The following is a 26,412-nucleotide window of genomic DNA, read 5'->3' on the forward strand; positions in this document are numbered from 1 at the left end:
TTCTGAATACTGCTCAAACATGCAGATGGTGAGCACTATTTAGTGACAATAAAAATGATAAATATGGTGAAGGGATTATTTTTGTGTCCACTCAGTTCATCATCCAAACAAACTGTCTGAACCACTAGTCTTTGTCATCTAAGACTTTCTGACACATACCGTCATTTGATGTGCTGTGTTGTTACAGTATCAGCTGGCATGAAAAATTGAAGAAGAAAAATAATAAAATCAGTACTACTTGAGAAGATCAACCCTGGCCTGTTGTTGGAGTCAGGCAAAAGATGACTTCACTGCAGGTTCTGTTTATTGCTGCAGTTCCCGTGTCTAATATAGTAGTTACATTTTACCATGGAAACAGACTCATCTTTTTATTTCCAATCATAATCAGTATGGTATTGTTCAGTTGGCTTATCTGTAAAGCCTTTCTAATTGTTATTTTTGGATTACAATTGCACATGGTCCTGGAAGTTAAACTTTCGCAGTGCTGGGAAAGGAAAGGCAGTTAAAATTAAAGAAAATGTAAAGAAATAGTTTGCCAAATTGGGGACTTTGCAATTAAGTGAGAAACAGTACATAATTTTACTGAATTACTTCATTTTAACCACATTTACTAAAAGGACAAAAGAATGGCATTTCTGTGACTCTGGAATAATAAAGCTTTGGAGATGAGAAATACCAACCGTATTTCTGCCGTGAATGCTGCAGAAATTAATGAGTGGCATTGCAGTGATGAATACATTACCATTCTTCCTGTCATTTGATTATGATTATTTTGAGATATGTGCATGAAGTCTCATGTCTGAGAATACGATTTCACATTTATAAAACCAGTACTGTAAACCATTTTCATTCAGAGGCGTGAAAGCTAGCTTTTCAACATAAATTAATAGACTGCCATTGAGGGGAGCAAATGTGCACCTATTTTCTTATGGCAGAAAAGCTAGGATTATTACTTGTGATGTTAGCACATGACACTCAATAAAAAAATTCAAGAAATATGTTCTAAGCTATCTATACCTGTGATTGGCCTTACTCGATGTACCAAAAGAAGACAAAGGCTGAGGACATCAGCACTTCACTGAGTTAAAACAAATTAGCTAGATTGCAAAATGGCAACCTCCAAAGAATGCTAGCTAAAAAGTTCATTTTAATTTAGTTTTGTTGAACTTGCCTGTTATGATGAGCACAGAAATTTATCTTTAAGCAGGTTCTGAATGAAATTGAGAAGAATAAAAAGGAAACAAATGCTTGTGGAGAACATCCAGAAAAAAGTGTGGAGCAGTAGTTACAAATAGTAAATGGAGCAGAGATGACCATGGGAATATGTGTCTGATGCATTTTGCAGCAGGTGAAATAGTGCAAGCAAGTAAAAATATAAATAGACTAAAGGAACCAGTGTATTTTATCCTTTGTCTTAATGAATGAAAAATCCTTTTAACAGAGAAGACATTTTTGAATATTTAAAGCATGACACTATATGTTGTAAGAGCAGGAGAAGTTTCTTTTCTAACAGAAGCTGAAACACAGAAAATTGTCATAGAGAATGATTTCTTCAGCCTTCATTATATCACTAAGGAGGCATCACGCTGAGCACTTAGACTGGAGACAGATCAAAATGCAGATGCTTTATTTGGTTACCTTAATAGCTTAATAGGCTTTATGGATTATTAGTCTCACAAGCCTTTTTGAGCTTATAAAATCCTAATGTATTTGCTATTAGAAATGATGAGCTCAGTCCCAAAAACTCTTACTTGTATGAGCTCCTTGGTGTGCTGCCTGATCTTTAAGGGTCTGCAATACCACTGTTCTGTGCTTACAAAAATATTGTAGAAGACAGGAAGTGCAAGAAATTCCCAAGGGGAGCCAGTTAGCCTCTAAAACTACCTTGTTCCACTCCACTCAGTCCCTTCCTAAGGGTTTTTGCTCCATTTGCGCTCATACTAACCAAAAAGCAAATGGATTTATGTAGAAGATATTAATCAAAACTGTATTTATTTAAAAACTGTGGGTTTGGGTGGCACTGATGAGGAAGAGGAGTCATCACGCAGAGCAGGAGTGTCAGGCTACAAAGTCTGTTCAACTGCATTTTAATTCAGAAACCTATCTCCTCACAAATCTACTCTACAGTACATCTACCCTAGTTTGCCATGGTTTTTCCAGGGATAAAGTTACACTGCTGTTATCCCCTAAACTGCTGGGTGACCATCCATTTGTGTATTCTAGCCTTGCTTTTTGTTTTGCTTTATGATGTTGATTTTTTTATAGTAGACCAAGTCTCCTTGACCTTGAAGTTAATTAAGTCCCTTTATATTGTCATCCTTCGTTCAATATTGATGCTGATGGGAGTTTAGCCATGTGACTACATTTCTGGCTAGAGCTACTACAGCAATAGCCTTAAAACATCTTGGAGTGGAGTTACTTGAAAAGGTGTAATGAAGCGTTAGTTATGAAAACTAGTTATGAAACTTGATGATTCTTCAGTGTTCAGGGCTCTCCAGTTGACAGGCTGCTTTTTTTGTTTAACAGTGACAACTGTTTGATATTTTTATAGGTTTTTTTCTAGATGTTTCTCGCATTCAGTGGTATAGTTCAGGGAGGAGAGAATGACCAAGCACTGCTGCAAGACTTTCTGAGTCAAGTAGCATAAATGTGTACATTTTAGAGTGAACCGACAGGGGTCATAATTGCATCTCTCCATGACACTTACTCAAAACAAATTCAGCAGACAAATTCACTGCCAGCAGAGTAGTTCTGTCGATCTGTTGTGAAGAAATGAGATTTGCACTGCATGGCATTTCCCACCCAGGTATTTAAAATTCTGTCAGATATTTCTGGCCACAGCAAAGGTCATATGTAACTTTTAGTCCTAAGATCAGTGACAGACCTAGCAGAAAAGCTGGCAGTTTTACAGAAAAATGCAAGACAAGACAGTGAATACATTAGTGCTATGAAACTTAATAATGAAAAAGAAAAAAGAAAGAAAGAAATAAGATTGATTCAGAAAGTGTTGAGGGAAAAAAAATAACACAATGAAGTGGTCCTTCTTCTGAGAGTATCAGACTGAAGACCAGAACAGAACCAGACTAAGAATCCTGAATCAAACCTTTTTCTGCAGGACATTCTGAAACCTTTTTCATTAAGCATGTGGACTGGGATTATTTCTGTTTAAGACCCTAAAATTGTAATTATCTTTAAAGTACTTTAAAAAGGCATAGGAAGAGTTAATTTTTTTGTTCATGTGCAAGAGTGAGTCCCCTACTACTGGAAGCTGAAGTTTCCCTTAGAAAAACCTAAGAAGCTAAGAAAAAGAAGCTATGAACCCATAACCTTTTCAGGAACCCTTGGTCTTGGTGCAGTCATGGCTGAAAAGTTTTGCTCATACCTTGGGGGAGATAAATACAAAAGTATGGGATATAATGTATAAAAAGAGGGTTTGCTTCTCAGTGTATACTAGACTAGCTCTTGCATAGTGCCACACCACCATGTTCAGCCCTTTAATGCAGAAATGAAACTTGCTTGCTTTAACTTGTTTAATCCTTGTAAGTGGCTTATGCCAATCTACATTTACAAGGTTGTCCTCACAAGGATAAAGCAGCAAAAATAGCATTTTATAAATGAAACTGAGATTCATCTTCATGGTTTCTAAAACCAGAAGAATTTGTAGGTATTAGACACTGAGCATAACTTTGAGTAAGCAATAAATAAGGCGTATTTAGAGGAGATAAATTACCTAGAAGATTAAATACTTTTTTTTCACTAGGAAAAAGCAGTTCATAAAATTTAGATCACAGTGCAAGATTTCTCTTCAACTAATGAAAGAAGGAAACAAATTAATTAAGAAAATCTAATGTATTTTTTTCTACAAAAGTCAGGCATGCAGACATCACAATAAACTGTGAGGTCTTAGGTGGCAAAAACAAAGTGCAGAAATTATTCTAGTTCTCCTTTCTGTACAGGGCTACACATTCTGAGAGACAAAATGCCTGAAGTAATTAAACAAATTAGTTCTCCAATTACCTGTTGGAAGAACTACGTGAAAAATGATAATAAAAGACTTTCTGCAAAGGCTTTAAATCTCTGTATTTCAATTAAATAGCAAGCAGGGTATGATTATAGAAAATTCATAGCTGGGTGATGCCAGTGAAAAAAAACTTCTTTCTTAATACATTTTATGTAAGTAGAATCCACATTGCCGCATCAGATTTTTACAACTCTGTGTGTAACATCTTTTTTGCAGAACTTGTCATGAAAGTGATTAGGTTTTGTTTGTTTGGAGCATTTCTACTTCTAATTCTGTTGGTGTTCTGATACACTTAATTGTCTTTAGCTACAAGATATGCACTGTGTTTCTAACTAGGTTTTCAAAGTACCTTCATATGAAGGCCCCTTTATTGGGTGTTCTTTCATGGTTCTGGAAGGCATAATTATCTTGTGCCACAAATGTTTCCAAGAGCACTGTGGTTTTCATAGGAAAAGATGCAATCACAGATCTCAGGATTAGTCTTCTTTGGGAAGTCATGGTTGGACAGATTTAGTCAACAGGTCTACATTTCTCTGAAAGATCTGTGTTTCTGAGAGATAAATTGCATAAATCAGTGCCTTCCCCCCAAAAAATCAGTGGTTAGAATTCAGCCTGCCCCGGGTCTGTGACTGCTTCTAGGGCAGAAAAGAAACACTTTATAGACAGAAAATATAGGCAGTCATTTGATCTTTTATTTAATAAGAAGGTAGGTAAGAGAAAGGCACCTGTGGGTAGCATAGTTTCTTCAGGCTCACAAAAATTGGTACTTTCTGTGTTTTGGCAGCATTTTTGTCTATTTTAGTTTTCCATCTCTTGCCTTGTTTTCATCCAAGATACCATGCCTTTTTCTGTGGCGTAAACCGAAGAATGAGCTTTTCTGTATTAATACAATTGCAAATGAAGCTGGTATAGTAGTGTTAGCCAATTTATTTCCATCAGTGGAATTAATATATGTAGCTTCTCCACAGAACTGATAAGAATCTGGAGAGCAGTTCTTCCAAAGAGTGTACAAAAATGTCGATTCTATGTTGGCTTTTAGGTCCAAAGTCTTTGTTGAAATGACCAGTCCATTCCCGTGCAAATCTGTATTTTGTCATTCTCTAGCTGTGCCCAAAAGATTGCTAGGGATTGGAAATGCTGTGATAGATTCTGTTAGTACCACAATATCTGCAATCACCCAAGTCGATTCCCCAGTCCTTTTTCACAGATGGCACTACTAATCCAGCAGACGGGAGCAGCTCTTCTTTATACCCAACCTGAACAAGCCATCAGCTAGAAATGAGACACGAAAGGGTTGGAATCCTGTTATAGTTCCTGCTTTGCCATCCATTAATGAACTCAGAGAGTAGTTTATAATGTTGTCCTTACTTGCCTGTGACTCTGACTGCGGTGGAGGTCAGGAGTGAAAGCAGAGAGTGGTGTGGCACGTGGCTGAGCCACAGCGTGACTGCTTGGTGGTGTGTGAAGCTGCCCTGGATGCTGCTGTTGGGAGTGGCCAGGCATTCCTTTATCTGGGAGAAACAGTGGCACAACTCACCATAATTTGCTATAGCATTAGGGAAGGAATTTTAATAGCGTATTGTTTTTTTAAACAGCTGTTGCTGTGAGAGCTGACTAGCATAGGTAGGATATGAAGTCACTTAAATGCTGTTTGCAGAAATATTCAGGCAATTGGTCTTTTTGGAACAGTTGAACTCTCCAGATCATCAGTGCAGTTTGATCTAGCTTGTCAGGGTAAGTAACTGGATCTTGAGCCCCCAGTTTTCTCAGCTCTCAGTGTTGTGTGTCAGACACCTGTGACTTTAAACTACACCAAAGTCTCAAAATTTTTGCATCTGGCTGTTTCTTGGGAGAGGCTCCAAGCTGAGCTGACAAAATCCCAACAATCTGCAGGGCGGAGCGAGAGCCTGACTGTATGAGTTCAAAAGCCCTTGTCAGGAAAGATCTGGGAAAAGGTGTGAAATAGGAGCCCATCCTAGGGATAAACTTTATTATGACCGTAATAAAACCATCATTTGCATTGCAAAATGTGTTTTTTTATTTTCACTGTATTTTTGCTTTATATCTACATCATGAGTTGGACACCTTCTTTCAGCATGCTGTGGAATAAATATCACCTCTTTTCCTGCATGCACAACCAGATCCTGCTCTCAGTTAATTTAGTTTTATGCTAATCCCATGAAATTAATTCAAAGTGGTGTGAAATCAGACTTTGAGCCAGTTTTTTGTTGTTGTTGTTTTAATCTGTTGGACATATGCCAGTGTCCCCTGTACTTGTTATTTTTTTATTAAGATTATGATTTTACCTGTTCTTCTTAATTTTTGTCATGTAATTGCTAAATCTCTGTGAACCAGGATGCAAAGGTTTTGCTAATTTAGATTTAACTAGAATATTGAAAAACATGATTGGTTTGAGAGGTGATTTCTGTGGTTGTATGTAGGAAAGTTCAGTTTACACACAAAACACTGTTGGCAGGAATTGAACAGTGACAGTTCTAATGATTCTGTCCCTTTCAATAAGCAAGGTTTTGAACCAAAAGATTAAAAAATATTTTAATGTAATAAGCACACTTCATATATCACCATTGACATCCACAGAACAACTGCAGAAATCTATTTATGAAGCATATTAAAAATGTGCATATACAGAGATGCTGACTGTAAAATTGCCAGTAAAGCAAACAGGAGGCGGACAGACTTCAGGAGTTCTAATCTGTGTTTGTCCTCATTCTGTCCACACACTGTTTCACAAATGGAAAGATGACTCTACAAAATTCAAATACATTTATTTCTTTGACTCTTTTCATCAGCATTACAAGCACAACAGCTGGTTGATGTAAAAGACCATGTATAGAACCCCACATAATAAAAAGTAGCTTAAATTCATAAAGTCCTGATTGGATACTCACAAACTCCCACATGAAAGAACCATGTTTGCTGACAGTTTAGCTTGAAACAAACTGCAGTTATCCAAATTTCAGGTGAATATTTTGAAAAGAATCATGCGTGCATTGTTTACTGAAGTTTTTACATGCTTGCAGAATGATTGCAAAATCACATTGAACTAGAAACATGTAGAGTCATAACAATGGGAATTTTCCAATTTATGGATTACTTCTGACAGATTAAGACTGCAAAACATATTGTGATTTCTGTTCTATCTTAAGTGAAAGTTTTCTTTTTATGACTCAGTCAATTGTATTAAAATGTTATCTTAGGGAACTAGATTGTTTCCTCCTGCAGCAACCAAATTCTTGAAGATACAGCAATATGTGTACTACCTGGAAAGATTTATTTTGAGATGTTAAAGCCAAAAACATGCTAACATGGAATGTAGCCACAGGAACTGGAGTTTGACTATTAAATAATCAGCAAATGCATATACTAAGGCTCAGAAAATATTTTTACGTGTCATAATGGAATTCATACCCAGTGTATTTCATTAAGAGGGCCCAGCTTTGCTGTGCAAGTTCAGCTCTTAGTTTCAAATCCCCTCTGTCTTGGATAACTTCACTCAATGCAAAGATGTAGTTTTTGTTAAAAATTCTCCCCAATTCTTCCATTTTGTCTACCTTTTACACTGAAGAAAGACTGTTTGGGCTGGGTAGTATTGAAAGAACTGAAAGCCTTCTTGTTGGTAAGTGCAGATAGTTATGACTATACTTCTTACTGAAAGCAGATAGCTGAAACAGTGGGAGCATCCCTCTCAGATACAGAGGTGTGCCAGTCCCTGAAACAGAAGTGTTCTTGGTGGACCAGATTCCAGTGGGTATTGTGTGATGTGCCTGCCAATGAGATAGTAGGAAAATAAAGGCAGCAGGAAAGTCTAAGATACAATGAAAGAAGCACAGATGTCAGAGACTGAAAATAGTTCATGCCTCAAACATTGATATAAAGTTTTGCTCATTATAAAGAAGCTACAACCAAAGAAGCTTCCGTGAAGAGTGGGACTTTGAACTGAAAGTCAAACTGCTGCTTAGATAAAGGGAAGCCCATTGTTCAATCATCCCGGGCTGAGTTTGGGGTGGGGGGAGAGCGCAGCTCACAGAAGCCAGGTTTACACAGACTGTCCCCCAACCAAGGGGGGAGGAGGAGGTTTTGGGTGCATGGTGCAACCTCTGGTGAGAGGCACTAAACACCCATCCTCCAACTACACAAACCGGCCCAGCTGTGGAACCCCCAACCCCACAGGGCACATCCACGGGACATTCCCGTGAGAGGCTTGGCCCCACAGAACTGCACGTGATGCAACAGACCCAGAGTCTGCTGTGAGAGACTGACCCCCACCCCAGGGGGACATGGCCGGACATTGCTACCTGGCTCGAGGGTATATAAACCCATTGGATTCTAAGCTTTTTGGGGGGACCTTCACCACCAAGAAGACCTGCTGGACAGAATCATCGAGGCACCAGTGGGACCCACGGAGGGGTGATATTCTTTTTATTCTGTCTCTGTCACTCTTCATCCCCCCGCCTATTTTCTATTTCTTTCTTTCTCCTTTTCTCTTTCTCTCACTTTTACTATACAATGAAACCCATATTATTGTCACTGGCATGTGGTCTCATTTGCACCTTAATTCGGGCAGAGGCATTTCTAAGAACCTTAAAACTGGATCATAACAACAGGTTCTGGGGGAAAAATCATGAGAGGAAAAGACCTCATAACTGTCTGTAACTTTCTCTCAAGAGGAAGCAGAGGGGCAGGCACTGATCTCTTCTCTGTGGTGACCAGTAACAGGATCCAAGAGAATGGCTTGAAGATGTGTCAGGGGACGTTTAGGTTGGATACGCAGAAAAGTTTCTTCACCCAGAGGGTGGTTGGACAGGTGAACAGGCTCCCCAGGGCTATGGTCACAGCACCAGCCTGACAGAGTTCAAGAAGCGTTTGGATGCTGCTCTCGTGCACACGGTGTGGCTCTTGGGGATGGTGCTGTTCAGGGACAAGAGCTGGGCTTGATGATCCTTGTAGATGCCTTCCAACTCAGCATATTCTGTGATTCTGTGATTTTATGACAGACGCAGACTGTGCATTTTTGGCTAAAAGGATGCTTACAGCTGGGCTAATGGCATGGTCTTGTGCTTGTGACTTCTGCAGTGCTTAGAGATATCAGACTTTAATTTTAATTGTAGTGGAATGGAATTAGATAAAAGATGGATGGAGTTACTGTGAGTTTCTCTTCTCTTGCTAATTGAAGGACCTTGCAGATTGTGATTTTGGCTGGTGTCTATAATAACATTTCTCAGCAAAAGTCTCAGAGAAATTTCATGTTTTGCAGTGAAGCTCACCTGGCAGCTTACAGGTGAAGAAATGCTTTTGTCATAGGCTGTAAATGGGAAAAATAGGTGAAACACAGATGAGAGCCTGAGGTAGGACCCGTAGCTGCTTAGGCTGCCACCCTCACTACTTCACCATGAGCTCTCTCTTGCTTTCCTGTAGATATGGTTTCCTATGACATCCATGTATGTCCTCCCTCACTCCAGCACATCTGCTTTCCCCAGTCCCTTACTCTCTTTGATCACAAGGGGAATTACCATTGGAGCTGTATGTTTAGCTTAAATAGTAATTAGGAAGCTGTTCTGGGAGGACCAGACTTTGCAGGGAAGAGCAGCAAGAGCCACTGCTTCTTCATGGACAATGGTTTCCCTGCAGGCATCTGGGTCATAGTTGTAGGGACAAATCGGCAGTATGAAAGGCAATGTGAAATAGCAGACTGATGAAGAAAGGTGAGCGCAGAGATTGTCTGTCTATCCTTGTCTATGCCATGAAGGACACAATTGCTCTAATGATCCAGACACTGAGAGGGAAAATGGGGGAGGTCTGATTTAAGGTTTTAATGTTATAACCCTGCATTTAGGAAGAACAGTGTCATTTTGGTCTTTCTGCCTCTTGACAGAAGAGAAGAGATCAGAAGAGATCTTTCTGATCTCTTGTCTCCAAAGGAGTTAAAAGTAATCTGGCACGTGCATACTGCAGATTGTCCAGAACACATCTGGTGGTCTCCAGAATCCCAGCACACAGGAATGCTCTTGCTTTCAGAGCCACAAATCTTAGATCCCTTTCATCTTAGTACCAAGCAGAACATTGTAGAAAAATAGTTAAAAGGCAGGAGTGATCAGAGAAAGACAGAAGCAAATGCCATCCTCTTTTTCTCCTCCTAATTTGAAAAAAACTATTTTATTTTATGGTTGTAGATGAAATTTGGAAATCTGACTTGCTTTTCTGTCCACAGCTCCATTCAGGCACACTCATGGTACAGTGCTGGTTTCTTATCTGCAGGTTCTGCTGTAAAATTTCTTCTCTATTTGTTCATAAAAGATTGTCTCCCTACCATTTCTTACCCCTGCACCAGGTATAAGACAGACCCTTAGATGGCATTTCCATGTTTCATTTTATAGGAAGGACCTAAGAGGCACCGATGGAAAAACTGAAAAGGGTTATCTGAAGGATGAGTATAGAGGCAGATGGTATTCAATGTCAGTTAGAAGAACAGTGAGCCTGAAATATTGTTGGGTCAAATAGGCAAAATTAAGATATTTTCTTTAAATAGTACTTTGTCTTGGACATGATTTCTAGTTTCACATTGTAAAACTGAGAACATGTAATCCAGTTAGTGGGTGAACAAAAAAATTAAACCATCACATTTTAATTTGTTTTCTTCTTACAGTGTTGAAGAATCAGTCTAACATCCTATGGGATGTAAAAAGCACAAGTGTTCTGTGTGCTTTGATTACATGAATTCTCATAAAATTTTGTAAACCCATAGGTTCAGACTTGTTACAGATATAAATAGTCCAAAAATTTTAAAAGTCTTAGATGTTTCTTAGCTAACAAAACATTGTAAGAGGTACATTTTGATCCTTTACCTATAGCTATTGGAGATGCTGGTCTCAAGATTTGCTTTGTAGCTTATTGAAATGTGCCTCTATGTTGTGCTCAGTAGGAGATGCGAAACCCAAAAGAGCACAGTGAATTGCTAAAGAGAGGGCAGTCATACCCAGTAACTTGCCCCTGAAGAAAGCAGCCCTCTTCATAAGAACAAAGTTCTTTACAAACAGTGTCTCTACTCCTAGTTTACAAATGAGGAAGTGGAGGAACAGAAGGTGACTGCTGGATTTTGCCTTTTACACTGGTGTGAAACTGATACCTGTGGTACTGCAGCCCATAGCAGCCAGCATGCTCCCAGGGATGACAATTTTATGTTTTGAAACATTATTTGAAACATTTGTACCTCATACTACTGTATTGGTGATGCTTTCCTTTAGCCCCACTCGCTTTTTTTTTTTTTTTTTTTTTAGTATGTGAGTGAGACCGTTTTAAATGTTACTGCTGTTTCATGGAAAAGGTAGTCCCACAGGATAGTCAAGGCTTTCCCTTTGATCAGTGTTCTACAGTCTATTCTGACTGGGGGAGACATCGTCTTTAAGCAATACTCAGCTAGCTTTCTCAGTATCATTCATTATTTTATATGCCCCTCACGTATTTGTTTATATTCTTCTGGCAGTGTCTATCCTGAGAGCTAGATCAGGCCTTCCTACCAGCTGGCAGTAAAGTCAGCAGAGTAACAAAGAAGTCACCTGGAGGGGAAAGGCAGCCATGAAATAAGATGAGAGAAGTGAACAGATCTTGGTGGAACAGGGAGATGACGGGGGCAGCTGAGGATGTGCTGATTCAGCATTTCCACCCTATGGGCTGTGAAGGCTCATTTCTTCTCTGCAACTGGAGCTGTCCTTCAGGATCTCCAGGGTGCTGGAGGTGGGAAGGCAGTGAAACTGCAGGCTTTTTGCCCTTGTGATGAATCCTCTGCAGTATACAGCCAACTGACTGCAGTGAAATTTATTCAGGAGCTGCAAATCAGCATAGCAACAGCTGCAGTTGAGATTTGTGAAACGTCTTCCCCTCTGGGAATTATGGTGACCTCTTCTAAGGCAAACTCTGAAACCTCCATAATCTGTAGCAGATCCTTTGTGTATTTAGGCAAGCAGATGTACCAGGAAATACTTTTTTTGCTGGCTTCTTACTAAGTCACTCATGTTTGATTGAGTTGTAAGAAATGAAGAGCAAGCGTCTCCTGTCAGCAGTCTCTATGGTGTAGTTGCAGTTCAGATTAAAGCCTTCCTAGTCCCCTCCTTACAATTTGCTTCTTGTTTCGTGGGTATTTTACTTCCAAAATTTCTTGAGTTTCAAGAACTTATACTTGGAACACTTACTAATGCTTCCTCATGTAACGTTGATGAAGTAGCAGCATATAAAAGACCTTAAATCCACGTATTTTAAAGTTAGCCACATAAATCCTTAGTGAAGTACTTAAACTGTCACTTGTGAACGCCTGTTTTGTGCATGTATATCTTACAACTACTAAGTATCTAGGTTTCAATTTTTTATTTTTATATATATTTTTTTAAGTATTCTTTTGCCCTCCTGAAAGTTACATAGACATACAGAGCTATGGTGCTAAATTATATGACTCAAAAAATAGCAAGAGGTGACTTCATTGGTAAGTCTTGAAATGAGGATTAGAGCGACAACTTAAAACCGCATAATTACTTTTGACACTAAGGTGATTAAAAACTCCTGAAGTCTTTAAGCTTGAGCTATTACATTGCCACCCTAAGCCAAAGATACCTTACTTTAAGCAAGTTCAGAGAAGGTAAGAGACATGGGGCAGACTCTTCCTTACACATGTTGAATAACTAAATACCATATAGCTGGTTATACAGGCTGACTAGAAGAGCCTTATTTCATACAGTGGGATGCACAGATATCTGGAATTAAATAAGCTGACCTATCTTTAGCATGTGATTTAGCAGCTGATGGCTTACAGTATCTATTTGTCACTGCTCAAATCAGCTAGGATGCATCTCTTCTGAACATTTATGAGGATTCACTATGTGTATGCACATTGGGTAATTGTATGAATAGACTGGCATAAAAGAGACAACTGATCTGAATTAACAAAGCCATTTTGCTTTTTCCAGAGCTACAGCTTTCACACTAGGTGCCTGTAAACAAGCAGTTATAAATGGAGCCAGATATTCCATTTTGGTGGTCCAGCTTAATGTCTTTGAATGTTCAACCTCTAATTTAATAAATTCTTCATTTTGATGAGTAAAGCAATTTTACAACCTCAATTTCATTTTGGATGTGGTTGTTTTGAATCATATTTACTTTCTTCAGCAATACAGAAATCTGCTTCGTTAGGTAAAACTCCCTGTTTTATTTTACTTTTAAGAAAGAGAAAGGGGAAAAGAAGAAAGAAGGCAAAGTGAAAGAGAACTTCAATGTATTTTTCTAAAGTGTTCTTACTAAAGCTTTTTCTTCCTCCATTTTAAATAAGATCCAAGGTGTTACGCAGTGTTAGTTCACAGTCTGGATTCAGATACTGACATCTAAGCAGTAATATAGAAGTTGAAATCCGTACCATCAGTTTAATATAGCTTAAATACAGAAGTATTCCCTTACTTACAGCCTTTCTACAGAAATAATCTAGAGAGTGGGGTAGTGAGGTACATTTCCTTCAGTTATAAAGTGGTACTGGCCCCACTGCAGCACCTGACACAGGTTCTGCAGGTGGTGATGGTCAACTTTTTATTTCCATGGATACTAGAATTTTAGTTTAAGTATATTGAGACCACTAGGATTTGATCTTTCCAACCATCAAGTAGGCAAAAGTTTGGCTTGTTTTGGAATATTCACAGAAAGGAGCTCTAAAGGATTCTAATTCGGTAAAATTCAAAGATGTATCTATTAAGAGAACAAGATAAAATAATACTTTCGTTTTTTGGTTTCTTTACTAAGCTCATTAGGCCTATTTCTGAAATCTGCCTAGCTGAACTTGTTGCTTGGATTTTAGTTAAGTCTTAACCTGACTTACTATATAATTTCAAACAAATGCAGAACAGTTCTATTCCAAGGGCATTGCTAGCCCTCCTTAGGATACTGGTTTTTAGAAATTAACGGAACTGTCTTAGGTTAACTGGATTGACTTCAGTGGCTGCCTTTGAAATCTATCTCATTTTTCTGCAGTTCAGTCTAACAAAAAACCCTACAGACCTTAAGTGGAAGATTAGAGAATCCTAAAAAAATGCTCCAAGAAAACTTACCATCTGTAATTTGTCTGAGGACTCACAAGTGATGACTCAACTGCCAGCTGTAAAGTTGTAGTGTCCAGATGCCACTTTTTAAAACAGGCATAAGAGGGAGAAGCAGAAGTCCTGCACTAGAAAGCATCTTGAGACAATTATGCAAATTCCTGTCTGGGCTCATATAATACAATAATTGGAGACACCATATTGCTTTCAGCACCACACTGCCCACCAACAAACATCATGAAATGCCATTATTCCCATAAAAGCTGATTGATTGATTGATTGATTGATTGATTTTTAACAGCTTTTCCTTACTATATTTGGAAAATATTTATCAAGCAGAAAAGAGATGTGAACCCACACTGCAGAAAGGGTGTTGAAATCCCATTACGTTTTTACCTGCTCTTGTTCGACACTCCGCTTTTCTCATGTTAGGAGAAGAGAATGGGCAGTCCAGTTCACTGTTTCTGGCTATTGAACCTTTAACACGGAAACTTCAACTAGAGCAACAACTGCTCAAGCTGCAGACAGTTTTGTTACTAGGCATCCCCCCAACAGGGATATTCTGTGTCAAATACCTAGAGGTTTTTATAGATTCTGCTCCTCCTTTGGCTGTCATGATGGCCTTTATGTCAAAGGAAAGCATTGGGAGACTCACCAGTTACTTAGTGAGCTGTCACCTCTTGCATGAATTACTCAGAACCCTGTTTTTCAACAATGTATGTTCTCAAACAAGGCAAAGAAGTTGTCCCGTCCAATCACTGATGGACTTAGGGCATTGAGGAAAAGAGATGTGTGAAAAGGATACCAGAGACCATTTCTCCATAGCAAGTCGGCATTTTTTATGTATTCTTCCTGAAATAAAATGGTTTAAGACTTTTTAGCTCATCTGAAGCAAGCTTGAATACATGATCATCGATAATGGCAGGAGGATGAACAAATTCTTATTGCCTGCCGTGTGGTACAGGGGAGCCAACAAATACCCCATTGAATTCTCTAAAAAAAATTAGGGATCTGTCTAATGATTAATCATTTTATAATTCTGATAAAAACATTATAATGGATTGTGCCCCAAATACTTTTGAATAAGAAGGTATGCTAGAATGTGTTTTTTTCACTTTGCAGAATCGTAATAAATTCATGGTTCTAAAGAAATTATAGCATAAAATTGCAAAAGGTAATTTTTACTAGTAAAGCCTTCAGAAATATATGTACTGTATAAGACATGGAACCTTCATCTCTTTCTGATCCTGAGAGAACTAACATGCAACAGTTGCCACGATGTAAAAACAAACCTGTCTTTACAGAAAACGTGTATTTTCTTTAAAAAAATCGTTGTTAAGTGTGTCCACAGATGAAGTATTTGCTCCCACTGCAAAAAACACCGCAAAATGGACCAGTTTTAAGTGTTGTCCCAAATTAAAAGACTGCATAAAATGCCTACATACTAAATGTTCCTGCAAGGGAAAATGATACTTTAAGATACTTTCCCATGCAGTGTATGATACCAAAATTAAATAGCAAAGACCATGAAAATGCAAAACTCACCGTGAACAATAGGAAAATAGTTTAATTTTCCATCCTGGTGTGAACAAAATGCCATCAAATACTGTAAACAGCAACACAACTGAATTTTCCACTGCCATAGTTTAAAACACTATTTTAAACTGGTTTTATTGTTACTCCAGGTTATAATCCAGGAATTATAAGTATTTAATATCACCAAAATGTCAAACAATTGTTTACATTCCTGTTTTTGAAATTGTCCTGAATGTTTCTGCTATAAAATAACTAGACTGGCAAGTCAAACTCAGAAACAATTACATGGCTAATCATGTGTGGAAAAAATGATTTAAAAAATCTATTTCATGGTGTATACCCCAGTTTGTATTGGCAAATAATTGAATTATTTCTCACTTTTGTTTCCTTAATGTATATGGAAAATGTGTTTCATTATTCTTTCTCTTTATTATTTATGTAATTATAGCATATAATTTAACTAGTACAAGATCTTGTACTAGTTAAATTATATGGTACAAATTATCAACTAGTTGTTTTTATACATTCATTCAGCTTCATGCCATTCCCTTTCAAATAAATGAGAAGTGTCTCCTTCAACATGAAATTTTGAAAGGTGATAGTCTTCAGACCTTTGTCAGGTAGAAAGTACAATTTACTCAGTTTCGTCAATTATATGTTCTCATATCTTTCAATATTAAAAATAAAAAATAGATTTCCTATCTTCAGAAAATCAAAGTTCCAAATAGTGATTTTTTTTTTAAACTTTCATTAAAGTTCCATGTCTGCACGTTCATCCGAGTACCACAGACTTTACTTCTGTAACTATAGCCGCTGATCCTTAGGATTCAACTATCCTAAACTGCTTTTTCCTGAGACAATAAAAGCTTTTCCCAGCTTGTCCTTTTTTCTTTCCTGAAAATTTTGCTGTGAGATGGATTTTTTTTTCCATGAAGGTCCCTTGAAATACTAATACATAAATTTTGGATTTGCTGATTTGTATCTGAAAGACATATGAATATTTATAATATATAACCGTATATGCATACACTTCAGACCAGCATTTTCTAAGATGCATCTACTTTTTAAATGACATTTTAGAACACAGATTTTGTATTTTCTTTTTGTTTCCTTTTCTTTTTACTCCTTTAAAGGTTCTTTCTGTGGTAGTTTTCCCTGATAGAGCATAGAACTTTTTTTTCTATTGTTTTCTCACACAAGGGCAGATTTATTTTAGAGGTGACAGGTAGTTCCTTTATCAGAACAAAGATGTTTTTGTTGTGTGATTATCTTTACTTTGAGTCAAACTTCACAACTGTAGCAGTACATTTTTGACAAGGAGTTTAGTTCTGGTTATTCTTGTATTTTTTACGGAACATAAAGGATTTGCTCTGTCATCAGTGTTTGGTCATAGCTGGTTGCCTTCCACTTAACCTTCAAGGTTAATTAACCCAAAAGGCATGTCCAAAAAATTACTGTTGATGTGTGTCCAAAAATGGGTTTCACTGAATGGAGAGATTGATCCATGGAACAGTTGTAATGTAATTTGTTTTCTGTGTATCAGATATCACTAAGGAAGAGTCCTTGAGATGGAGAAAATAGTTTAAGACCCATTCCGAGTCTCATTTTCCTTCATGACAGGGTGGTGTGTGCCATGCTGCTTGCCCTTAATCAGAGCTGCCAGTTTGGGCTAAATTGTAATTTGCAGGGAGTGGTTAAACTGAAACGTGGTTTTTCATTTCCTTGCCTAGTCTCTTCCTGCAAAATACCAAGGTTACTCCTTTTTAGGCTTTTTGTGGAACAGTTGGTCAATCCTGAGTTTCTTGTTGCCTTTAGTCTTCTATCCTCATTCTCTCAAACTGGTTGATGTACAGGGAGTTTGCCTCCCTGGGTAATTTGCATGAAGTGAACATTGTGATCTGCAGCCCAGCTGCTGTGCCAGGCCCTGAAATGACAACAGTTCCTGTCCAAGAAACTGACAAGAGCAAAAGACGCTTGCACACTGCACTGTGAATTTACTCTGATTTACTTGATCGGTAGGATGCTTTGAGTGGTTCAAAAATCTATCACAACAGAATTCATAGGATCAGACGTGTGATGTTCTACTGCCTTTCCATTCCCTGTGTGCTCCATCTGACACTTCTTTTTGTTCTTTTTCCCATTCATGCAGTCACCTAATGCTGGAGACAAGGATGACCAAATGTTGACGGTAGGCAGCAATTACACATCTGAGCATTTGTTTCTCAGGAGGGTGGTGAGGCAAGCCTTGCTTTGGTTTGGCATGCATCAACATTCTTCTAAATTGCTGGGATTTCTTTCTCCTCCTATACCGTAATAGAGTTTAAATAATTTTTTTCCAAAGATAAAGCAGTGAACTGATTTTCTTTATTGGTTTCAATAATTTCTCATTTTGTATGTGTCTGACACCAAAGGTTAATCCGTGTATTATAGCCAAGTATTATTTTCTTCAGTGTTGGTTTTTTCCCTCTAATTGGATTTCAGGGTCTTACTAGTCAGTAGTCTGTTGGCTCTCACTATCCTTTTTATTGAAACAAACAAACAGCCACAAAACAGTCTTACTCTATGAGATATATACAATGCATCGATTATTGTACTAGACAATTGCATGGGGAACAGAACCTCAGAGTATGTTTTATATTTCATTAAAAGTGTGCAAAAGGTGCTTGTGCACTAGATCCATTGCTGTAGATGTCTGTACTGCCTTACCACACTCAATGTCTTTTTGCCATGAGACTTTGATGGATTGAACCAAAGCGAGGAGCATGTTTCACTCTGATGAGTGCCATTAAAAAAGAGTATTGTCTGTGCTTTTTCTCCATAGTTTTGATCATATGCATGTTTACAGTGTACCAAAGTAGTAAAAATTATAACTTACTTCAGGGATTCAAACAAAAGGTTCTACAAAAAACCAAAATTATTAATTCTTCCTGATGCTAGTATGAGGTTTTAATTTTCTTAACACTTTATGAGTTTTCAGAAAGAAGGATTCTTTTTTCCCTGTTTTTTTCTTGAGTCCTGGGAGACTAATGGCTGTTCTGATGATCTGTGCCCCCCAGAGATATTGTCTATGCTTATGGCAATGGTGGATACTGTCTGTAGTTTAATATAGTCTGCTGTAGGTGATGGTTCAAAATGTTTCATTGTGCAGTGAGATGTGAGATTAATTCATACTGTTTCAGACATCTTTCCAGACAAAATACAAAACCCCCTAAATTCCTCACCATATTTTTTACCCTAGACCAAGCCACGTCTCCAGCGGGGAGGAAGCTCTGCATCTCTCCACAACAGTCTAATGAGGAACAGCATCTTCCAGCTCATGATTCACACACTTGATCCACTTGCTGAAGGTATGCCTATTAATTTGGTTTTTTTACTTTCCTGATGCAAAAGCAAACAAAATCTTTATTTTTCCTTTCTCCACTTGAAACTGTTTTTTGCAGTTCTCTTGCTTTCATCAGTCTTCTCTGAATGTGTCTGGGTTTTCTGAGAGAGTTCTTCACTTTTATAGTGATACACATACTCCCACCAAGACTTTCAACTTAGGAAGTGTGTTCATTGCAGTGAAACTAGAACTGATCATTTGGTCGATGCATATTATAACTACTGATTCTCCTCTCTTCTGGCTTCAGCAGCAATGTAAAAGTTACAAAAACTCTATCATCCTGTACTTTCATAAAGATTTTTGTTTGTTTTCCTCCCTGGTATTGATTATATTTTTTAAAAATGTCAAAATGGTGGATAATTTGTCATGTGGACTGTAGAAAAGAATGAGATTCTGTTGATTTGACTTCAGGTGGTTTAACACTGACATTAATAAAAATGCAGCAAATATACCTCTGTGTTACATGTATGTAAATGGTTCACTTGCTTTATCCAAGTGTGGTGTGATTTGGCTTTGTGACTGTGGGGTGATCTGACTCTCATATTCTAGTAGAAGAACAACAAAAATTCAGGGCCGTGTGTTATTTGGTGTCTGTGTGTCTGTAGGACTTCTCTTGCTGCAGTAATAGATGTCTTGAGAAACAGCACTTGTGAAGGAATAGGGAAGGACTAAAGAGACCTAAAATATCACTGACAGACCTTTCAAACTTCAGTGACCAAAAGCTATATATAGCACTTCACATGAGCATACATGACAGATTGAAGACTACAAGAAAGCTAGAATTGTTGACTGGAGTGCAATTTGAACCTAGTGGAAATTGAGAATAAGATCATCTCTCAGGTATTTTTCCACTGCTCAAGCTTATTTCACTTGTTTCCCATACATAGCTTGTTCAGTGTTCAGACCTGTCTACTTTTCTGCTGTAGTAGGCTTGCAGTGTGTAGTGTGATCCAGAGGCTTCCCCCTTCATGACAGTGAAGGGCAACAGGGGTTTAAAATCTGAAATTCATGTTGGGAGAGATAAAAGCCCTACGCTTCTGAAAAATAGGTATTAATTATAATTAAGTTTGTCAAGTAACTCAATCCTGGTTTTCATTATGTTAGTAAAATTATTGAGATCGATGTGGATCGATAGAGATGTTTGCAATGCATAAATATTATTTAAAGTAATCCAGTAACATTTTCTTCAGGATTTCTTTGCACATAATACTTCACTGTTTACAGATTTTTACCTTTGCAAAGTCTTACATTTGTCCTGGAAGTAATAGTATTTTAAAAAATGGGAATATAAATATGTTGTGGCCTTCAAGTAAGTGCAAGACAGTAGCCATTTCATTATCTGGACATTTCATTAAAAATAACAGACTGAGTTAAAATTTGCAAAGGGGAAAAAGAATCACATACATTTACAGTAAACACTGTGTTTTAATGCAAAACTTCCATGAAGAAATGGCCAAAAAACTGCTGGAAAATAGCCTATGTATATGCAGATATTTACGTTGTTATATATAATGAAGCCAGTATTTCAAGCTTTTGCTGACTTTACAGAATTCAAATTTTAGTTCATGAGAGCATGAAAGTGCAATTCATTCAATAATTTGGTTTTGCACATGGAGCTCTGGTTTTAGCTTTTTATAAATAGACCTATGGCTGTAGGAAAAATCTGAAAAAAATGCATCCATGTTTCTGTCACACATTATTAACCTTTTCTGAGGCACCACTTCATTTGTACACAGACTTGGCTTTCAAGATCTTTTGCACTGCAGGCAGTTTGGAGGGCAAACATGAGGAGTATTGGATATCTTCACTGAACACTCATGTTGTTTCCTGAGATTTTAAGCTTTTAAGTGTCCATATTCATTATTCTGTATTCAGCTTGTTCTGTAAACTTCTGTGAAAGAAAAGATGTTTTAGTTTGATGTAAATACTGTGGCTGGTTGAGGTAGGTAATACTAGTTAATAAATTTGGATGTCATTATATTTCAATCTTTCATTCATTTAAAAAGCACGTGAGAAAATGGATGTGGGTACCTACTATATACAGTATTATTTATCCATTTGGATCTGTATGAATTTTACCTACCAAATTCTCACCATGTTTTTGTGTTTTGATCTACATGTTCATAATGACATTGAAGAACCAAATTGGTGCATTATCTTTATTTCAAGAGACTTTTGCCATGCTAGCTAAGTAATTTTTTAAGCTGATAGCATTTAATTGTTACAATAGAAAGGAATTTATTAAAAGTGTCTGAGAAATGCAGTCCTTTGCTCTATAAACCCATCATTTGGGGAGATGTAAAGATGTAAAGGATTACCTGTTGCCTTCTCTGGCCTATGTGGCTCACTCCACTTTACACACCCTTTCCTCTACAAAAAAACCTCAACAGTTTTGAGTTTTGTGTAAGCAAAGAAAATTAGCTCTCTTGCACTCATATAATGAATGACCATGGACCTGGTGCATGACCTGTGAGGCTGAAGGGTTTCTTCCAAATCCTTTGATGCAAGTGTGGATCAGACTCAAAGGAATAGCAGAAAGATGTTCTGAGCATTTTTCAGTCTTATTTTAGCCAGCTTAAATTTCCTCATTATTTCTGCCAGATGATGGCTTAGATCATTAGGTCAAAAACATTGCATCATTTGCTGAATTTGTTGGATTTGCAGAAACAGTTTATGAAAGCATTTAAAAGTGCCACTCTCAAAGGAAAAAATTTGAAAGGTGTCTGTCAAAGCTAACATGTACACAGGAACTCTGGCACCTCCTGCACTTGGGCATACTCCTGACATCTTCCACCTCCTTCTCCTCACATTTCCTTTTCCTGCGTTTCTCTAGCATTTACTTCTTTGCCTTTCTCATATTGGGTCTCACTCACCTGTACTCACCTTCTTTCAGCCTTCTCCGATAGGATGGCTTCCTCAGTACCTCCCGTCTTTTTGGACTGCTGGGTCCATGAGTCAAATCACTTCCCAATCAGACACCAGCAACACTGCAGCTGTCACAGCCAAGTGTGCTGTGTTTTCAGTGGCTGGAAAAGCATGGATCAAGTCTGGGAGCTCTGCTTGATTCTTGAGAGCTTCTAGATCAAATATTGCCTTTAGAAGTTACATTTTTAATTTTTGCACTGCAGCTGGGAGATCCAGCTTTTCTTTCTCTTTAAGTCAATAAAAAATTTCACAGTTACATTCCCTTGAATAATTGCAAGGGAAATGGGGGCATCAGAAGACACACTGCACTGTCATTTGGAGTGTGGGTTTTGCAAGGCTGACAGAGAAGAAGTCCCATCTGCATCCTCATGGTAGCAAAAGCAGTGTAGAGTGTATAAACAGGCCGTGTGACTATTGAAGATCAGCTTGACCTACACACCATTGTTACTGCATTAACATTCAATGTATTTATAGAAAACCAGCGCATCAAAGTTACTTCTGAATAATTCATTTGTGAAGTCAGAACCAACCTCTACAGCAATTGAAAGCATCTTAAAAATGCACTTGATTGCAAGTAGGGTAACATGAAATGAGAGAGTAAGATTTACTTTCCACAAGATGTAGATAAACAGAGCAGTCCCAATATACTATTACGCAATTGTGAACCTGTCTTTCCTTTTCCCTTTTCACACAAATGTAGTTTTTCATGGCTTGTGCTTGGCTTATGAAAGCCAGCTTGCAAACTCTCCAGAACCAGTAGGCTTGCAAGGTGTTCAGCCCACCTCTGACAGATGAGTAATATCTGAGATCAGTGGGAGCTGCTGGATATTTGGCGCTTTGCACTCAGGCAAGTGTGCAGTCATGCTGTGGATTTAACAGTCTAGACAATGAAGGCTTCTCCCCTTCAAATCTTTGTCTCAGCATAAAGCTTCTAAGAAGATAAGAGTTCAGCCACTCTATGAGGTGAATGTGTAGGATATTTGTTAACGGGATGTGAACTTTACATTACAGCTGAAAGCTCATCATTCATTAAAAATATAAATATCTATATGATACTAGGTTTTTGTTTGCCTTTTTCTTACTACAGAAATAATGACCTTGATACAGATCATTTCCTGAGGATTAAGATTAATGACTGCCTGTGCATCAGGCTATCATCAACTCTCAGCCAGTCATTAATCCCCAGGAAATCCTATGCCATATTTGCTTCTGCTTAAGTGCTAGTCTGGCAATCCAGCTGAGTAGTCAGCTGGTCTGTTCATAACATTACCGGTATGAATAAGGATGGCATCATCTGACCTGCTGTGTTGGTCAGGCCCCAATCCAAAATCCAAGCAACTTGAACATAAATCATGAAAATCATTGATCATTTGTAGCTGTTTCCTTCTGAGTCCTGTACCTCAGATACCTTTGTCCTAGTTTTGAAAGGGATATTCCTGGGTTATGAAAGTGTAGGTTTTACAAAGATCTCTTTACATTTTTTGACACAAGATGGCTGCTGTTGTGCAGTGGGAGCAGGACAAGAATAAGATGGTAAGTATTTTTTATGAAAGTGTCTGCCATGAATAGTAATCCTACCTTCTCCCTATAAACTGTAGGTTGCTCTAAAGATGATTCCTTCAGGAGTGTGGAGGGAGCGTTTTCTCTCTGGAGGCTTCTACAGGTACTCTGTTGAACAGGGAATATGCCAGCAGTGAAGGGAGGATTTAGAGCACCAGTGCAATCTGAGGCTACTTTGTTTTTCTTGCACAGCTTTATCAGGGTACAGGCAGAATGAGATCTTTTCATTATCATAGCACCCCTTTTCTGCCTGCTGATAAGGTGCCACAAGCCAGCAAAACATCTCCCACAAGTGAAGATTTAGCTGGTTGCTGACTTTCTTGCTCCTATGTGACAAGGCTATAACTCATATGCAAATGCCATCCTCTGCATGAAAATGAGTGTGATATAAATCTCTGTCATGGCCTAGTCCCCAGTGAGAAGTAGGTATCTTTGGCAATTTTCTCCTATTCCCATCTCGAGTCCTATTTCCAAAATGGAAAACTACAGGATGTACTTCTGCAGAAAATGAATTGTTTATCTTATATGCTGTACTTTTTTTTAAGATATAAATATGGTGCATGTTATTGGTGAGAAAAGTAACCTTCTGTTACATAAAGCTGAGCTTACAATTCTGTCACTTCCTTCACTGAACATGGAAAAATACAGTAATGTCACTGTTCTGACAAAAAGAAATGAAATCTGCATTCATACTTCTCAGGAAAATAAAGAAGAATGTGTTCCTCAGGGTTTTTGACATAGTAGTGAATTATTTATAATTGCTTGCTAGACGCTGTTGTGTTCCTAGGTACTGGTCTTAAGAATTTTCCAACTTTTCCATTCACCTCAAACTGTTCCGCTTCATTTGCTGCTGCTACTTGGGTACTTTTCTTAGATGTCATGGAAACTGTCAGCTCACCCCAAAGACAGCTGACAGAGGTTCGATAACCTTTGCCTGCACCGTCACTCAGCAGGCTCCCAAATTTGGTCTCATTTTGCAAAAAAACTTATGTTCTTACTCTTCCCATGGCCTAGGCGAGCTGCACCATCATGTCTGTGCTCACTGCCATTGGTGCCGTTGGAAACCTTGTTTGCCTGAAGCTGTTTATTTGCTATATCCTCTGAGAAGTAAGGCCAGGCAGCTCAGCTTACACCAACTCATGGGCAATGCTCAGCTCCTGCATTGCTGAAGTAACCTGAGCACTTCCACTTTCCTCAACTCCAGAGCATGGATCTCAGAAGTCTTTTTCAACCTTAACAATTCTTTGATTCTGTGGTGCTGCAGGACTTGAGTGCACTTCCTAGCACCACACCAGAGAAGAAAGAAATATATCTTCAGAGCTATATAAGCACAAAAGTATTTTATTTAACATGAAGAAATATGCAAATTAGACAAAATTAATAAAAGTAATTATGTATGTTATTAACTACCTCTGCTTTAAATCTGTCATCATTCTTGAGCATCCTTTAGGCATTCTCCTAGGCTTGCAAAGAAGCTGAGCGTCCTTCTTCTTGCACCCTTGTTCTTACCCAGCTTGTCCTTGGTTCCTCTTCTGGCCCATCAAGAAAAAGCAGTTCTCTGAGCACAGTGCTTAGACCATTTTGGCTCTCCTCTCTGCTGAAGACTGAAATGTTTGCAAGGGATTCCTGCCAGAGAGGATGGGGCCTCCCTGCCAGGCTCGCATACATACTAGTAGCTGTTAATTATAGTATAGTGTCTTCTCTTTAACTCCTTCCCATGGTATTTCAGTCTGATATGATGATGGGAAACAAATAAAAAGGACAATTAGGCTAACCTTCAAACTGTAGTGTCAAGTCAGGCAGATACTCATACTCTCTTCATGCATCTAGCTTTCACAAAATTGATGTGGTTTTCTTCATGTAGATTGAAAGGGACTTCTTGCATTACAGAATCCAGCTAGTCCAGTCCCCTGCTCAAGTAGGATCAACTCTAGCAGGTTGATTATGACAGCTTCCAGTCATGAACAAATGGAGACTCCACGGTCTTTTTGGGAGACCCATTTCAGTGTTTGCCCATCATCCCAATAGGTGCTTTTTTTTGTGTCTGGATGGAATTTTCTGGTTTTGAGTTTGTGTGCATTGGCTCTTCCCCTGTCAGTGGGCACTTCTGAGGGAAGTGTTACTCCCTTTTGTTCTTTCTGTCCCATCAGGTGCTTATACACATGGATAAAATGTCCCTGAACCTTCTTTCCTCCAGGCTGAACAGTCCTAGCTCTCTCAGGCTCTCCTCTTATGAGAGATGCTCCAGTGCCCTCATGATCTTTGTGGCCCAGTGCTGGACTTGTTCTGGTATGTCTACAACAGTCCTGTACTGGTGAGGCCAGGACTAGTCCCAGCACCCAGATATGTCTCATGAGCTCTGGTGGAAGGACAGTATCATGTCCTTGACCTGGTGGCAGTGCTTTCTGTAGTGGAGCACCCTAAGGGTGCTGTTGGTCACCTTTGCTGCAGTGGCACTTTTCTAGCTTTCAGTGGCATGACTCTCCGCACAGTCATTAGCAAGAAGAAAGCATTTTCCTGGGGGAGGTTTCAAACAGCCAAATGAGATAGGTGAAGCAATGAGACACATCATTCTCCAGCAAGGTCTTCTTTCACCTTCCTCTATGTTTCGACTACAGTAGAGACCACCAAAATTGTGTTCCTAATTTAGATATCTGAGGTTCCATGATAATGTAGATGAGATGAGTATATTAAAAGTATCTTGGACATCAAACACCCCACACTGCCAGAGTCAGCAACAGTATAGATAGAGTAGAAACCTATATGGGTTATATGCAGCTAAAAGCAGGCCTATTTAAATAGGCAGGGACAGTATTTTAGATAGCTCATTTAATATCTGTCAGAAAGAGAGAGAGAGAGAGAGAGAGAGAAATTATAGAGCTGTTTCCCCCAGTACTACT

At 38.4% G+C, this 26,412-nt stretch overlaps 1 protein-coding gene across 5 annotated transcripts in view; it reads left to right on the forward strand.

The window, feature by feature from the left end:
• The window catches only part of SLC24A2 (solute carrier family 24 member 2), a 114,848-nt gene that overhangs the window by 39,162 nt on the left and 49,274 nt on the right, over positions 1 to 26,412 (forward strand). For 4 of the 5 annotated variants that reach the window (XM_048290946.1, XM_048290948.1, XM_048290949.1 and 1 more), the window contains exons 3-4: positions 17,795 to 17,833; positions 18,884 to 18,992. In XM_048290946.1, the coding sequence (XP_048146903.1) occupies positions 17,795 to 17,833; positions 18,884 to 18,992 (148 nt within the window). The remainder of the gene's footprint in view (positions 1 to 17,794; positions 17,834 to 18,883; positions 18,993 to 26,412) is intronic. The other variant, XM_048290950.1, reaches the window with a different exon arrangement.

Source organism: Corvus hawaiiensis, chromosome Z, assembly GCF_020740725.1.
Source record: "Corvus hawaiiensis isolate bCorHaw1 chromosome Z, bCorHaw1.pri.cur, whole genome shotgun sequence".
Classification (NCBI taxonomy): domain Eukaryota; kingdom Metazoa; phylum Chordata; class Aves; order Passeriformes; family Corvidae; genus Corvus; species Corvus hawaiiensis.